We start from the raw sequence: 16442 nt of genomic DNA on the forward strand, positions 1-16442 counted from the left end.
TTTCAATTTTACTTAATTTGTTTAGCCGGCCATAACAGTTTTTGTTGTTTATTTTCTCCCATTATTTGTACAATTGAATTATTGTTATCATTTTTTTTTTTTTACATTATTTGTAAAATTAGGAGATGTAATTTTTTATCATCAAAATCTGGAACATACATACTCCATATAACAAATGCATTCAAAATAGCTGTTTTTTGTCAAAATGTGTCAAATATAATCATAACAATAAAGAAAACAACACATTTCGTCACTTGATGCAGGTACTCACTCCGAACCAGTAGGGGGCGGTAAAGCTGGTTGAGGATTGAGGTCATCGACAACCACACCGGAAACGGAAACGACCTCAGTCCCATTCGTTGTTTTAGCTTCGATAAAATATCCCAGCACGTTAGAAGTCGGTACCTAAAATCATAAATATATCAGTGAAAACCTTAAAATGGCCCTTGAATCGCGGATCACACAGGAAGAGATCAAGAAGGAACCAGAGAAGCCCATTGACCGGGAGAAGGTGAGCAGCGGCACTTTAGTTAACGTTAGCTTGAGCTAACCTGGCTCTGCTAGCTGATGTCAATGCTAACAGATTGAAGACTTTAGGACAAACACACATAGCAAAAGCATATGCAGACCAGTATTACTGCTTTGATTTTCATATGTGATGCTCTGCTCATTACCGTCAAATTAAAGTGAAACTGAATAGTAACGTTAGCCTCTGCATCGTACGCATGCTAGCATGCTAGCTAACCATAATTATTGTGCATCTCTGCTATTTTCCTGTAATCATCTATTAAAACATAAAAAAAAAACATACCTGCATTTAGATTTTTGCTTCCTGTTATTGTCTTGCACAGCCAGCCCTTCCTTTCAAAGTTAGGGTTTTTATAATGTCCTTATGTTTGACGTAGACCTGCCCGCTTCTGCTGCGAGTATTCACCACCAACAGTGGCAGACACCACCGACCAGACGAGTTCGCCCGTGGAAACGTTCCCTCGAGCGAGCTGCAGATATACACGTGGTATGATCGCAAACATTTCGCCATTTTTTTTTTTATCCAATTGGACGTTTGCCAATGCATCAAGTTACAGCAAAGCTTTGGAAAAGGTCTCTGATTTGTAATGTGTTTTTAAGGATGGATGCTACTCTGAAGGAACTAACCAGCCTGGTGAAGGAAGTGCATCCAGAGGCCAGAAAAAAGGGGACCAACTTTAGCTTTGCTATAGTCTACCCAGACCCCAGAGGGAAAATGTACCGGTTGGTGTCATATTATATCTGCACTGTCTGGACTCATGGAGCAGGCCACTTGCTATTTTGGTGAAATCATGTTCACTCTAATTTGAAATTGGTTGTGTTGCTCCTTACAGGTTGAAAGACATCGGCAACACCGTGTCAGGCAGAAAGGGCCCAGATGACTCCATGACGTTGCAGTCTCAGCGCTTCCAAATTGGAGACTATCTGGATATAGCAATCACACCGCCCAACAGAGCCCTGCCCCTTAACACACGCATGAGGCCTTTCTGAACATATAAAACGTGACATAAATCGACACACATCAAACTGTTTTTTGTTGTTCTTTTTCATTGCCTCATCTTGGATGGTTTTTGCCTCATTTTATAGAATGTGACATGTATTAAAGTTGTCGTTTTTTCCAAAGTTTCTGTCTGTTTTTGTGAAACATACTGTGAGAAGGTGAGAAGGTATCCAGAATTGTCTTAATTTTCAAAAGAAAAAATGATGCACTTGTATTGTTAAAAGATTTCAGGTGGTCCAGATCCCACTAAAATATTTGGCATCAGAATTCCTGATAATACCATAGAGATGTTTCAGCTCCTGAAGTTTGCGAAAACAGCTGATGGACTAAATTGCAACTCCTCTGGGAGCGAGTTTAAAATAAATTTAAGTATCATCAGTGCTTTCATATATGGTTGTTTGCCAACACTCATAATAAAAGAATACTTTGCAAATCTATTTTAAAACAGGTGTGTGTGTGTAGAAGAGAGATAAGCAGAACAGAAACTGCAAACAAACTCCACACACACACAAAAATAATATATTTATCGTGGTGTTTTGGTAACTTGACCTTCTTTCGCCTAATGGAGATCTAGTTACTAAAATGTTCCAATAAAAACATTTTTGTAGTTAGTGTGGGAGTTTGCCAGTGGTTTGCAACACTGACTTTAGTTAAATTCCATTTAAAATTACAAAAGTGTTCCATCCAAAAAATACACAAAACAAAAGTTGTGTTTTTAGGTATTTAAAACACCTAAAGGTCTTAAAAACGGGGGAATGCTATGGACATTTATGTATACGTGTAGTGGTAATTTTATTTTGATAGTTATAACAGGAGGTCTTACGTTCTCCAGCGGCGCATGCGCAATGTCAGCTATTGAAAGCTAGCAGAGGAAACTGCGGAGCTAACCAATCGTAAGCTAAATATAGCAGCCATTCATACACAAAACACAAGTTAAAATGTTTCGGAGGAAATTGACAGCGCTAGATTATCACAACCCCGGTGGATTTGACAGCACAGGTAAGAGAAAACTCGTTAGGAGCTCCTTCATTTTGCTCGATGATGGAAACGTGGAGACAGCTAACGTGTAACGTCATGCAAAGTGCTGTCAACGAAATGCAGCTCTGTTTATAAAATATTAGTTTTATTGTGCTTTTTTTTTTGAATGACAAACTTGTACTTTTGTTAGCTCAAGAGATCTTTTACGACCTAGTTATGCGACACACGTTTATTCAGCTGCACAGATTGTTAAAGAAAATAACAACTGGGGGGTAAATGCATGACCCTCCATTCACCATGAACAGCCATATTTTTAGTTTCTGGCTGTGATTATGAACATTTTTAGTATACTTTTTATTTGACAAAATTACTCCCTTACAGCAGTTGGGCTATTTCTCATAGAAACATAAGAAAATAACTGTCAATCTTTACAATAGCTACTATATATCCCTCCCACCCCACGATCCCCATTTTTTTTAATATATCATAAACAAATAAAACAGATACAGAAACAAAAGAATAAACACTTGTGGGTATGGTTGGCTTCTACCTCACCACATTTCTGCCAGCAGCTTCTGATTTACATGGATGAGGGATGTTAAAAAGAAACATATTTGGATTTTCCAAGAGTATTCTCTCCAAATTAATGAACATGGGCTTTTACATGTACATTTAGGAGATTTTTTTAAAGAAAACATGCCTTGGAAACCCACTTGCAGGGCTCTGAGGATATTTCAGGCAACTATAAAATATGACCATTTAAGGTCATACTAAGCCAAATCAAAAAACTCCAAAGAAATATTTGAAGTGCCTCCCTTATTTTGCACCACTTCTCATAAATAACAAACAGTCCCTTATTGAAAATTAGCGGGCGTGAAGCGAATACATAGCTCTGTGGCCTCTTATCTTAATCTCACTCATAAGGCTGAGGTTTATTATTATTCAGTCTACCTTTATTTACATGATGGCAAACTACTGTATGAACTGTAACCCTTTGTCCATCGGTGTCTAAAGAAGGCCTGTTTGTCTCTTCTCTGCTCAGATGAGACACAGTTTAGGAACTGCATTGTGTGGCTGGAGGACCAGAAGATTCGACATTATAAAATAGAGGACAGAGGAAACCTGAGAAACATCCCGAGCTCAGACTGGCCAAAAGCCTACCAGAAGGTAAGACTGTGTTTTTGTCCATTACCAAACTTTGCCATGTAGAAAATGCCACATTTTAAGAAGCACTGTGTAATATTTAGGGGGATTTAGAGGCATATAGCAGTGAGGAATTCAAATTATAACCAGCTGAAACTACTCAGGGTTAGAGTTTCTTTGTGTTGTTCATTGTTCAGAAGGTTTATATCGGGAGCTGAATTATCTACAGAGTTCTCCTTCTCACCAAAACAAACAGACCATGTGATTTAAATTGTTAGAAGCACTAAAAAATCACTTTCATGGTACAAATCAGTGTACCTGCTCCCTATGTAGATATAAACATCTCATTCTAAGGTAACAAAAGATTCTCATCTTAAGGTGATTATAGACTAAAGAAGACATACTTATTACATTATATTCCATATTTGCCAATATATGCCTCTAAATCCTACACAGTGGAGCTTTAAAGGTGACATGAATGGGATTATGAATAGGATTTTCATCAGTGTAAATAAAGCTGTCAGTGCCTTCTTATGTGTGTTTCTGTGTGCAGTACCTGCAGGACCTGAACTGTCCCTTTGGCGTCCAGGAGAAGCAGGAGGCAATAGACTGGTTACTGGGCCTGGCTGTAAGATATGAGTATGGAGACAACGGTAAGATGGCTGCAGGAGCATGTGTGTTGTGATGTCAGTGAAAAGTTTGAAGTATCACCCAGCATCAGTTTTACTGCTGTAATACCGACGGTGACCAGGAGATGGAGACATTGTAAAAGGAAAAAAGTCTTCAAATGATTTCAGCTCAACAGTCAAGTTCTTCTATTCCAGAAACTCTGCTGTCAAACATGATTAAAACAATCTTTTTTTTGAATCCTCATATGACACACTATTATATTCTCTTTACATAGCTACAATGTGTTTATGGTATTTGATGTGTCTCTTTAGTGGACAAATATAAGAACTGTGAGCCTCTGTCAGCCTCTGGAAACAGCGACAAAGCAGCGGACCCTCTCATCAATCTTGACAGTAAGTAGAAACATGTCTCTGCTCCTCCGCCTGTCCTTGTACTCAGCTCTCGCACATTCTCCCCTTTGTTCTAGGTGAAGGCTGATTTTTTTTCTTCGTTTTTTTAGGTAATTCACCAGATTTCAAAGCAGGAGTGACAGCTCTGGCCAACATCCTCCAGATACAACGACATGATGACTACCTGGTTATGCTCAAGGTGGGAGCGTGCTAAAGATGAGCTATCTTTGCTTTAAATTACTCAGGCTTGTAAGATTTTTTTATCCCTTCGTGTTTTCATGTTCTCCTGCCAGGCTATTCGTATTTTGATCCAGGAGAGACTTTCTCCAGAGGCCATCACTAAAGCCAGCCAGAACAGAGAGGTACTGTAAACTGATGACACACATTTATCAAGAATATCTATCAGGGTTCCTACAGCTTCAGGCAAGTTAGATCTTTGACACATTTTGATGCAACTTGAAGTGAAACATAGGACCAATTTGATGAAAACATGAACTATTATCAATTACTTATTAGGGACAATTTTGCCCAAATACTTCAACATAAAAACAATAGCTACATAAACAATTAAGTTAAAAAAAGTTAGATGATCTCATAATAACGGACCTTTAAATGAGTCATGTACGCAGTATTTTTAACATTTGTTTCTGTGTTTCTCAGGGTGTTCCTGTAACTTTAGACAAGCACATCCTGGGTTTCGACACTGGAGGTGAGTGCTGCTTTTTGGCTGAAGAGTAACAGAAAAGGAAAAATTCAAACACACTTTTCCCCTTCAATAATTTTGTAGCCCCTCAGATTAAAATTGGGACCAAGTGGTGCAGTGTGGAGCAGAATGAACATTAATGTATCCACTGCAGCTCAATAAGCTATATGAGAGTAATCTACGTTTGTTTTCAGATGCCACTCTGAACGAAGCGGCCCAGATCCTGCGCCTGCTGCACATCGAGGAGCTCAGGGAGCTACAGACCAAGATCAACGAGGCCATCGTAGCCGTGCAGGCCATCATCGCTGACCCCAAGACAGACCACAGGTTGGGCAAGGTCGGCAGATGAGAGTGAGGATGAAGACAGACGGTGGAGGAAGGGAGGGACTAAGTAATGGGAGTTTTAATTTGATTTGGCGAGGAAAAGCCTGTCTTTGTTGGACAAAAATGAGTTTGTATTTTTAATTGTGTTGCATGAGATCAGAGTGATCCGATTTGGAATTTGGTGCAAATGTGAGCAAATGCCAAACTTTCAGATGCTGTCTTTCAGTTTTGTATTGCAGCGTGGATACATTTATGTCAAAACACACTACAATACTGCAATGGTTCTTGATTAATTAGTGTTGAAATACTCACTTCTGCTAATATGTTAGTGGGCTGAACCTTCTGATCCTCTCCTGGCTGCCTCAATCTGTCCCTCAACAGAAACCACAGAGAAGCTCCTGAAATGTTCAAACTGACAGTCACATTAGTATCTTTTCTTTCTCGATGGAAGGTTATTTTGAAATGGTTTACATTGACGCTGTGGGAAAAAATATAAATACAGCTGAACAGACTTTGGCTCCTGTGCTTCTTGTGTTGTCGACGTTCGGTCGTAAATTTCCTCTGAAGCAGCAGAGCTGAAACGAGAAGACAAATAATCCCAAAGAGTCTGTCAAGTACCAAATCACATTTTATTGTTATAAATATCACATCTTATAAAAAGATAAAGATTTGAAAAGAAGTAGTAATAAAAATATTTGGCAGTAAAAAGAGTGTAACGTTCTTTCATCATGTGTGGAAAACAGATTAGTAGTGCAGAGAAATATGGCAGGACTGTGGTCGCTGGGATGTGACTGTGGCACACAGTAATCAGATTACAGTAATCTGATCACAGAAATCATTTCAGTCACTCAATAATGTCCATAATTTTCTATATAAATGTATTACATACTTAAACTTAATTTTCCAAATTCCATAAAACGTGATAATTCTAGTCGGGTAATGAATAATCCTGCTGATTAGGCTTTGACGTCCACCACTTAAATTCTTGTAAATCGCAGTTGTTTTTTTTTCAGTTATGATGTCATAATTTGATATTTTGAGAAATACACTTTTTTTGCAGCGTTGGATTAGATAATTGGTATCAAACTTCTCATTTTTTTTCAAGAAACAAATACCAAATCACAAAACATTTAACTGTTTCTTTTACCTGCTTTTGATAAAAACAAGTTTTTAAAAATAACAGGTAAAAGAAACAAATGAAGCACCAAAAACTCAGAAGTGAGTTTGAAGACATTCCTTGTGTGAAGCTCGTGGGGAACTACAACAATTGGTAAAATTCGCAGGGAAGTTGTAGTGTTTGGACAACATTGCAAGGCTGCACAAAATTCATGGGAATTTTTTGATTAATTGCTGTGATTGCGACATCACTAAATCCTGGAGGGATATTTATATTTGTCCAGAAATCACTGTGAAAGCTAAATATTGAGACGGAACTTTAAAGCCACCGCGGCCAGCGGACCAAAAAGAAATCTGATGCTCAGTTTGACAACAGAACTTTGGCTCGGACAGTAAAAAAAAAGCTCCTCAGGTCATTCTTCTTTGGCTTTAAAAAAACAGGAAACCTACAAACACATTTAAAAAAAAAAATCAGATTCTGTAGGTTTATTCGGTATAAAAACAAAACAAAAAAAAAAACTCACGTACAAAAATACAGTAGAAAAAAACAAACTAAAAATGAGGTATAAAACAAATTTACAAAACATTTATTTTGGGGTTATATCTTTACGGTGAGATAATGGGGTTGGGGTCAGGGTGAGTGGACGGGTTGTAAATTTGCTCCAACGGTCAATCTGGCAACAGGAAGTCAACTTGCTCCCTTCTGAGTGTCCTTTTTTGACTGAGGGACACTGGGGAGGGCACGTCTTCAGGTGGTCCTGCCCTCAGATCAGCAATCGCCCCAGAACTTTAGCACCAAAGGACTCTGTAGCTGCCAGTCTGTCGTTAGTGGCTCCCTGAGACACAAATGAATGTCATCGTCATCAAATATTTTCATGAAAAAAAATTCAAAACTTTTCAAGGATCCCAATTTTTTTTCTTGCCCCTCCTTGCCCGGTGTTTTTCCAAGCATACAAGATCAAAACCGTATACACACATAATTTTATCGTCCCTAATGATGTGTTTAAGGACCTTCGGAAATTTGAAAATTCCACCTATAACTTCTGTTTTTACAGTTTCTGTCTGTAATAAATGATGTCATTTTTTGGTGATTCTTAAAGAAAACATGTCTTCTAAACCTGTTTCCTTAAAATAAAAAAAAAATGAATAAAAAAACTGCCAAATATATTAAAATGATGAAATTGTTATGTCTTTCAAACCCGTGGTTTTCCTTAAAAATTGATTTTAAGGGGAAAAAAAGAAAATTGCCCTATTTACATTTGCAAGAAAATGGTCAAAACATTAAAAAGAAAAAAAAACACAATAAAAAAAGAAGACAAAACTGCCAATTTAAAAAAAAGAAAATATGTGAGTTTGAAAGGCAGTAAAATAAAAACAAAATACAGCCATTTAAAGTTGTATGCTGCTGCCATAAGCCAAAAGTGCTTAAAAAATGATTTGACATGCCTAGTGGAGAGATGCAACATGGGGGAAAAAAATGACATTTTTTATGATAAACAAATAAAAACAATCAAAACATCACACATTAAAACTACATTATGTTGTCAGTGACACAAAATAAATTGAATGTTATATTACATTTATGTCATTTCATTTATTACACACAACAAAATTTCCATGATTATTCCAGTACTTTAAATATTTTTTTACTAATTCCACACCTGGAAAATGTGATTTTGAAATTCCATGACTTTTCCAGGTTTCCCATGACTGTGGGAACCCTGATATTACACTTCCAGTGGAAGTCCAAACCTTCTTCTCTGCTAGTTTACAGCTCCAGGTGGAAATGAAGAGTTAAAGGTCTGATTGTGTCTTCCTGTGTGAATCCAAATGTAACAGGATGAAAGTTGAAGTGCTGCAGTGGCGTAATGACAGAACAAACACACCTTCCATCCTGAACAAAGCCCTGCACTTACAACCTGTGACGACTGAGAATTATCTCCGTAAAGAGCATGTGTGTGTCTGTGTTCGTGAATTCAGCAATAACAGCTTTTAAGCCTCTCACAGCCAGCTCCCAAACCCTTAACAAGTGCGTTTTAGAGCTGTCATCATGCTCACAATTACACCACACGGCCACGTCTTTGAAGCAAGCGGCTGTTATTTAGTCTGAGGCTTTAGAGAGCGTTAGAGGACGTGACTTTTACAGCAACACACACTAGTGACAGCCGTCATTCGGGCCATTGTAAGACACACAAACTGAACTGTGTGTTTCTATCGATTTTACACTCTCTGCAGATGTGCGCAGCTTTGGCAGCGCCATCTGCCAAGGTGCTACTTTAGGGATTATCGTGTGTTCAGAGGGCGACTTTGTACTTTCAAGGTGTTTAACTCAACGCTTTGAAAAGACCTGAAGCCATCTGCACACATCAACACATCAAACATGACACACAAACGCAAAATACAAGCGGAGGGCCGCAGACAGCTGCGTAATCATTGTTCTTGTGTCTATTTCATGGGTGGGTGTGAAGTCACCAAACACACACACACACACACACACACACACACACACACACAGAGGACAGTGGAGGGTCTTCGCCAGCTGTGTGATGACTGCTTTCTGGATGCAGGGTGATGAAACACAAACTTGGCTTTCTTCAGACAACAAAGGTTGTGTTTACATCTTTTTTTAATTTTTTTTTTTTCAGTCGGAGCTCAGCTTCTTATTGAAACTGGCAGAATCTGATGACATTGTTTTTGTTTCAATCAGGGCCATTATACCTCAGATACTCTGGTAATTGTTTATGTTTTGTGCAAACTATTTATTTTACTTTAAAAAACTGTTTATAGTATTTTTGTGATAATGTGGCGGTCTTGGTAATATGGTATTTTTTTTTCACCGACACTTTTTCAGGCCTTAAAAAGCACTCCGCTTTGAACAATAAGCTGTCATATACGGTAAACCACAATGAAATTTCAGGAAGGTATGAAGGTATGAAATATTACATACCTCCCGAGTGTACTCCTTTTAAAAGTTCTCGCACATATATGCGACCTGAACCGGATTGTTACACTTGAAGTCTATTGTCTCTCGATTTTCGTAAATAACTTTCGTATGTCGGGCACTGCCGACATGCAGGTGACTTACACTCAGTGCTGCGCCTGAACACATGCTGTTCAGCAAAGTATTGCTGTAACATATATGTGCATTTTTCATAATGAGCATGTGCGTTTGATGGATGGATGTATTTGTTGTTGTTACTGTTGTATTTTACTGTGTATGTATTGTTGTTTTTTGTACGGTTTCTATACTGCAGACACTGAAATCCAAGGCAAATCTATCTATCTATCGTAACTCTAGCTCAGTGTCCCTTTTGCTCACCTTGCTTATCTTGGAGAAATAATTCCAATAAATGGCCAACAATTACGCAACACAAAGTCAGTGGAGAGCGCTGAGCTGTTTTCCCCTCTGGTGGGGGCGGGCCTTAAGTGCGCTCTGTCTCTAGAGCAAACCTGGCTGTGCAGACTGTGTAGATATTAATGTAAGAAGTTAATACATCCTGAGTTTCCCGTAGATTTGAATGCAACGCTCTCAGCCACTACCTCCCCGTGTAGGGTTAACTGTGTTTCCTGTCTCTGTGTAAGTGCAGCCTTCAGGGTTAAGGTGACATCTGGTGGGAGTTGACTGATGTGATGACATCACTGCACACAAACCAATGAGCTCACTGTCTGGTGCACCTTCATGTCAGCGTGTGTGTGTGTGAGAGAGAGAGGGCGTTTGGTTGTGATTATACAGCGCCAAAATTACACATCTGAGCACAGTCTGAAAAGAGTGTGTGTGTGTGTGTGACAGTGATAGTGTATTGTGTGTTTGTGAGAAACTGTGAGGCTCATACCTGATAGACACTGGGTAGTTGCTATGGCGATGCCGTACAGGTGAGAGCGCTGGTCAGGCAGGTATTCATCTGTGATCTGACTGTTGTCTTTGTTTACTGCGATCACGCCGTCCCTATGAGACAGAGACAGAGACAGAGGCATTGAGGAGGGTGAACACTGATCAGCTCATTGATTAGTGATCAGTGATGAAGAAACAGTGAGACAGATAAAGATGGCTACCTCCTCCAGTCAGTGTAGTAGAAGTGGTTCCTGTAGTAGACCATGCTGAACGGGTAGTTGAGGCTGGGGTGAATCACTCTTCGCCCTGAACCGTCCGGGGACACACACTCTAAACGCTTTGTACCTGACGCACACAGCAAAAGAAAAATATGGATCAGTATTTTTCTTGAAATTGATGGTAGTGTCATTTGGTGATTAAATGAATAGAGATTAAATGATTTTTAACGGCATGTATAGCAGATTGCAGAACTTTTTATCCCTTTGTCTTGTTTGCAGATCTTCCAAAATTAGTACTCTGAAAAGTTCACCTCATCCCCAGTGGAAATTATTCCCTTGAGTGATAATGGTAGTTGACCAGTGGTCACACTATGTTGTATGTTTACATGCACAAAATATTCTGCTTTTCCCCCTTATTCCCGAAAAAAGACATTTGTGTTTCTCCTTCTGACCAAAAAACGTGGGCTTTTCTTTAGGGCGTGCATCTCTACCACAACTATTGGGGAACATAACAACACACAGAGGTAAACAGAAAAGAGGCCATGTGTTGAAAACTGCTGTAAAATCTGCAATTAAGATGCACATTCTGAATGCACTGTCTAAACAATGCTCCTAAAACCTGAATAATATCAGCATATCACACGTCTTAATCACAAAATGCTACATTCAGAAATATCCAAACAGAATAAGCTGGTAACATGCCCCGTGTCAAATTCATAATAATAGTGGAATATTAGTGTGCATGTAAACACAGTCACTGGCAGAAGGTGTGTTTACCTGCATCAGCCCAGCAGATTTGCCTTGAAGAAGAGTCATACGTGAGAGCGTTTGGCAAACCGATGCCATCAGACACCACCACCCTGCGGTTCTGACCGTCCACTGACGCACTCTCGATCTTTGGGGCCTCTCGGTTCCAATCGGTCCAATACAGAGTGCTGCGGAGACACAAGCAGGAGCAAGGCTCAAGGTTAATGTTTGTTTCACTTGTTCGGTCAGGCAGGTAAGTCAGAAATCTACTTGTCCCAAATCAATTTTTACTAGCCCCTGTACAATTTGTTTTATGCATCAGCAATTTTCAAATAATGGCAACAACAACAGAGATGTGCCTCTGGGAAACCAACCCTGTTGATCCCAATTACTGTAATTTCAGTTTCTGTGCGTCACTCTGCTGACCAGTGCTGGAATATCACTCAGTACATTTACTCAAGTACTGTACTTAAGTACAAATCTGAGGAACCTTTATGTCACTTGAGTATTTTAATCTTGTGCCAATTTCTACTCCACTACACTTCAGAGGGAAATCTTTCTGAATCCACGACTATTATTCTACAACTACTTTACCAATTCAGATTTTTGCGCACAAACCATATGAAAGTATACAAGAGCAGCTGAAACTATTAGTTGATTATGAGAAAATTAATTGGCAATTATTTCTATCATTGTGGATGTAAGTCATTTTTCATACAAATAAACATTTCATGGTTGCATCTTCTCATATGTACTGCATATATGAGGACTTGATGCTTTTCCCTTAAATTATTTTGATTTATTATATTTATTTTTGCACGTGTATTTTTATTTTTAATACATCAGTATATTTCACTGAAATCATATTTACTTTAAGTATTTAAATGTGCGTCAATTTCACTACCACAGAAATTCTTCTTCTTCTTAAAGCCTTTTTTGGTGTCATGTCTCCAGTCTTTGCACACGGCACAAAACCTGCCCTTATATAGTTTTTAGGGTTTATTACCTATGACAATAGGTGACCTATGATGAAGTAGGATTCATCATTGAGCATGCCTGGTCAGAGCAGATTTGGATGGTAAAGAGTGTTTGGTGCATCTGTAACTGAGTTCTCTTCCATTTTCTCCTCAGTGAAAATTAAGAGAAAATATAAGAGAACTTTAAGAGAATCTTGCTGCATGAAGCCCAATGTGTTTAATTCTTTTTTTACGACTTCACCAATTTGGCAAGTGAGTTGCTAGATTTCCTAGCCCAGCGTAGTGTTTTTTACTTGCCCTGGTCAGTCTTTATTGTTGAGCCCTGAGGAGAGAGGGATTATAGAATTTTTGACTAAATTATTCGTCTTTATCGGGGCTGGACTGGCATTGTGCTGACAGCTTGGACAAGTATGCATATTTCTGCGGCTGTGTGTTTTTGCATGGACTTGTTTTGGTACTGAGCGCTGGGATCTGGCTAATATAAGGAGACAAGAGGAAAACACACACACACACACACACACACACACACACACAAGCGGGTATATAAAGGCACAAGGGCACAGGACTCAAGGGACCAGCTGCCTCATGCTGATGAGGTCATGGTCAGGTTACTCCGAGCAACGTGCGACCTTTGACCCCTGCTCTCCCAGTGCATTTTCTGTTTCACATGTACACATCAGAAAATATGGACCACACTGGCTACTGCAAACAGAAACAAGCTCCTCATGTTTCTGATGGTTGTGTTTCTGTGATGAATCAGATCATATTTTATTCTTTGCAACATTTCAAACGCGCCAAATCTTTGTTCAGCGGAGCTTTAGGCAAAGCGTGTGTGGGCTGCTTATGACGCCATTTTCGTCTGTAGATGATGGCGCACATGTGGGCAGTCCACTGGGACCTACAGGTAATACACACCACATGAGCAATCAGCTTACACACACACACACACACACCATGTGTTTATGAGTGTGTACCTTAATCAATGTGATGAACGTATGGCGGAGCAGATGTTGGTGTATGAGACACTCATACACGTGTGCATGCTTTTATAATGTGTGAGTGTGTAATTTCAGCGTGTCTGCTTCGCTGTGTGTGGTTATGTCTATGTGTGTGCATGTGTGTGCGTGTGTAAGGCTAACATGTGCAGGCTCAGAAATCACAGAGCACATGCTTCATCATAAGTGTACCCGTGTGAAGCAGTAATTACCTTTAGGACTTGGCTTTCTGTCAGAACACACACACAAATATATACGTATATACACACACATACTTGGCCTTCAGTCAGAAAATAAACTTTAAGCTGTTAAACCAGTAACGTGAAACACACATTTGAGGTTTTATGATTCAAGTTATTGCTGCTACGTTTAATCATTTGTATCAGCCACGTTAACACACACACATATAACTGTTGATTATGTGATTAGCTTCAATGATGTAAAGCAGATGTTTTTCTCTGGCAAGCTGACCGATGACGGCCTCATGCTGTCAATGCATGCATGTGTGTGTGTGTCTGTGTGTGTTAAGTGTGACTATCCAAGATTAATAGCATCAGTAAATCCAGTGCAGTTTTCTTGGCTCACTTTGGTACAACACTGTCAGTAAAAGCACTAAAAGTCAATGATATGACAGAATTATCAAACAAGCGTTACAAAAGAGAGACTCCTATCGATTCTCCTGCGAGTGTGTGTCTCATACTGATGAAGTCATGTTGAGAAACCAGACTCTACAGGAATCCTCTCTGCACAACGACTTAAAAATAATCTACACTGTACTAATGAATTAGACACAGGCCTTGTTGACTCACAGGTTGTCTGAGGACTAAAACGTGTTTGCCATGGTCGTGCTAATGTGCTGAAAACCATCTGTGCCCTCTCCTGATACAACATCCCTCTGTATACAGCGAGAGCTGAATCTCATTCTGCCTCAGCGGAGCACCTCCAGGATGTTACACTTGATCGTGAAGAAAGTGTGTGGGTGCTTGTTTGTTTCCTGCTCAGGGAGGAGATTTGTACATGTTTGCAAATCCAGACTAAACTGTCTTGAGACTTTAGAAGTGGCAGGTTTTAAAAGTTAAATGGCTTGAGTGATTTTTTTTTGCACTCTACAGGGTTCCTACACATTTTTATGGACAAAATTTAAAAAATTTTCCGTGACTTTTCAAGGAAAAATGGTAAAATTTCCATTCTGTATCAGCCTGCACTTCATTGTGTCTACGGTACTTGCTGACCAAGTTACACTGGAGTCTCTTCTCTCATAACAATGCCGTGACACTACGTCACATTTACACGTACCCTCGTCTTAAAGGGTAAAGCTCGGCCATAAAAATCAGCCTCACATGACATGACATGTCTTTTGATGAAACTACTACACATTACAGTGTTGATGCTGAAGCCACATATTGTGCAGCCCTAAGTAAAACTACCTTATGTAAACACCATACTTGCAAAACAAAATTTGACGGTTTACTACATTAAGTGGAAGGCTATCTTCAGAAGATTACTGTAACTATTTCATTACACACAACAAAATTCCATGACTTTTACTAATTCCATGACTTTTTTCATGCCTGGATAATGAGATTGTGAAATTTCAGGACACAAAACAAAAAAAGACAGAAAGAGAAGCCGTCTTTACCCGATGGAGGAGACCACTATAATGGCTCGAGGGTTGACCAAGTCTGTGTCGAACAGCGTCTTCCTCCCGCTGCCATCCAGGTTGGCGCTTTCAATGATGTCGGGGTTTGAATCCACCCAGAACATCAACCTACGTTTGACGTCCACCGCCAAACCCTCTGGACTGACCAGATCTACGCAGAGCAGGGAGATCACAGAAGACATTTGGAGAATTTTCAAAACGTAAAACTTCTATCATAGAAATGACAGAGCGAAAGTGTGAGTTCTTACTTGTGTTGATAAGAATCTCTGGCTCGGCACCAGCCGCCATTGACGCTCTGTTGATTGTTCTTGCAGATAAATCTGTCCAATAGACTTTGTTCTCTTTGCAGTCATAGGCTATGCCAACAACTATGGAACCCTGGACACACACAAATGAACACATATTTAAAAACAATAAACTGCGGGGATATGAGATGGCAGAAACAGAAAGGGAAACAGGCACTTTAAGAAATGATGCAAGATATGTAGGTTGCTTTTGATAGTGTGACTTGTGTGTGCGTATTTGTTTATTCAAATTGATCTGTTCTCGTTTTTGTCTTAATTCTTTTTTGATTAGATCAAGGTGTGTATGGTGAATATTGGGGCAGAAAGTGGGAATATTCATGTTTAAAATTAACTTTTATTTTCTATAACTGAATAAAATGGGCTAATGAAATACTTCAGTTTGAGTACTGAATATGTCTGATGGGCATTCTGGTGTTGTTTTTCTTGCATATATTTTATTTTGTTCTCTAAGTTTATTTGTCATGTTTGAAATAAAGATCTGTCTGACTGAATGAACTGATAGACAGCATAGACAGTATTAACATAATGAGATATGTTAACATCATCACAGCCACATCAGTACTGACCTGTGCTGCTCACTCCTTTGTTTGTTCTATTTCTGGTTTTGTCTTTTAACCTCCTATTACTCTTACTCTTACTATTACATTTATAGTGAGTGTTGATCCCAAATTAAAACACGATATTTGGCACAATGTTATATAGTTAATAACTAGCTCAACTAGCAGCTGCTGTTCAAGCTCTCTCTGCTATTTCAGCTCTGACAGTCCTTAAAGTAGGCAAGATTAATGGTTACTGTTTGTAATAACTCTTACCCACAAAATTAAAAAAAAAAAAAAAAAGCCAATCCCAGATTCACCAGATTCACTCTTGTTCGGCGCTTCGCCTCACTGTATTTGC

At 39.2% G+C, this 16442-nt stretch overlaps 3 protein-coding genes across 3 annotated transcripts in view; 2 read left to right on the plus strand and 1 right to left on the minus strand.

Annotated features, from left to right (window-relative positions):
- The first annotated feature begins 322 nt into the window (after window positions 1–322).
- On the plus strand, window positions 323–1650 carry sap18 (Sin3A-associated protein). The gene is made up of 4 exons (XM_042513245.1): window positions 323–511; window positions 906–1015; window positions 1129–1251; window positions 1362–1650. The coding sequence occupies exons 1-4, from the start codon at window positions 440–442 to the stop codon at window positions 1516–1518; spliced, it is 462 nt and encodes a 153-aa protein (XP_042369179.1). The 5' UTR covers window positions 323–439; the 3' UTR covers window positions 1519–1650.
- A 701-nt stretch (window positions 1651–2351) lies between these two features.
- rtraf (RNA transcription, translation and transport factor) lies at window positions 2352–6206 on the plus strand. Its single transcript, XM_042513080.1, has 8 exons — window positions 2352–2527; window positions 3549–3673; window positions 4203–4302; window positions 4591–4671; window positions 4779–4867; window positions 4962–5030; window positions 5329–5377; window positions 5566–6206. Exons 1-8 carry the CDS (start codon window positions 2467–2469, stop codon window positions 5718–5720), a joined length of 729 nt encoding a protein of 242 aa, XP_042369014.1. The 5' UTR covers window positions 2352–2466; the 3' UTR covers window positions 5721–6206.
- Window positions 6207–7392: 1186 nt separating this feature from the next.
- nid2a (nidogen 2a (osteonidogen)) overlaps window positions 7393–16442 on the minus strand; it is a 56103-nt gene continuing 47053 nt past the window's right edge. Inside the window, 6 exon segments of the mRNA XM_042513308.1 lie at window positions 7393–7647; window positions 10645–10757; window positions 10865–10988; window positions 11639–11796; window positions 15220–15391; window positions 15489–15618. Of these exon segments, the coding sequence (XP_042369242.1) occupies window positions 7637–7647; window positions 10645–10757; window positions 10865–10988; window positions 11639–11796; window positions 15220–15391; window positions 15489–15618 (708 nt within the window). The 3' untranslated portion in view covers window positions 7393–7636.

Source organism: Plectropomus leopardus, chromosome 24 (assembly GCF_008729295.1).
Source record: "Plectropomus leopardus isolate mb chromosome 24, YSFRI_Pleo_2.0, whole genome shotgun sequence".
In the NCBI taxonomy this organism is placed as follows: Eukaryota; Metazoa; Chordata; class Actinopteri; order Perciformes; family Serranidae; genus Plectropomus; species Plectropomus leopardus.

What these genes read in the sequence shown, in the direction of transcription:
- rtraf (XM_042513080.1), top strand. Translation starts at nt 2,467, where the DNA reads ATGTTTCGGAGGAAATTGACAGCGCTAGATTATCACAACCCCGGTGGA. An exon ending in GGCCAAAAGCCTACCAGAAG is followed by an intron (nt 3,674 to 4,202) that starts GTAAGACTGTGT and finishes TTCTGTGTGCAG; the next exon opens with TACCTGCAGGACCTGAACTG. An exon ending in ATATGAGTATGGAGACAACG is followed by an intron (nt 4,303 to 4,590) that starts GTAAGATGGCTG and finishes GTGTCTCTTTAG; the next exon opens with TGGACAAATATAAGAACTGT.
- sap18 (XM_042513245.1), top strand. Translation starts at nt 440, where the DNA reads ATGGCCCTTGAATCGCGGATCACACAGGAAGAGATCAAGAAGGAACCA. An exon ending in GAGCTGCAGATATACACGTG is followed by an intron (nt 1,016 to 1,128) that starts GTATGATCGCAA and finishes TGTGTTTTTAAG; the next exon opens with GATGGATGCTACTCTGAAGG. An exon ending in CCCAGAGGGAAAATGTACCG is followed by an intron (nt 1,252 to 1,361) that starts GTTGGTGTCATA and finishes TGCTCCTTACAG; the next exon opens with GTTGAAAGACATCGGCAACA.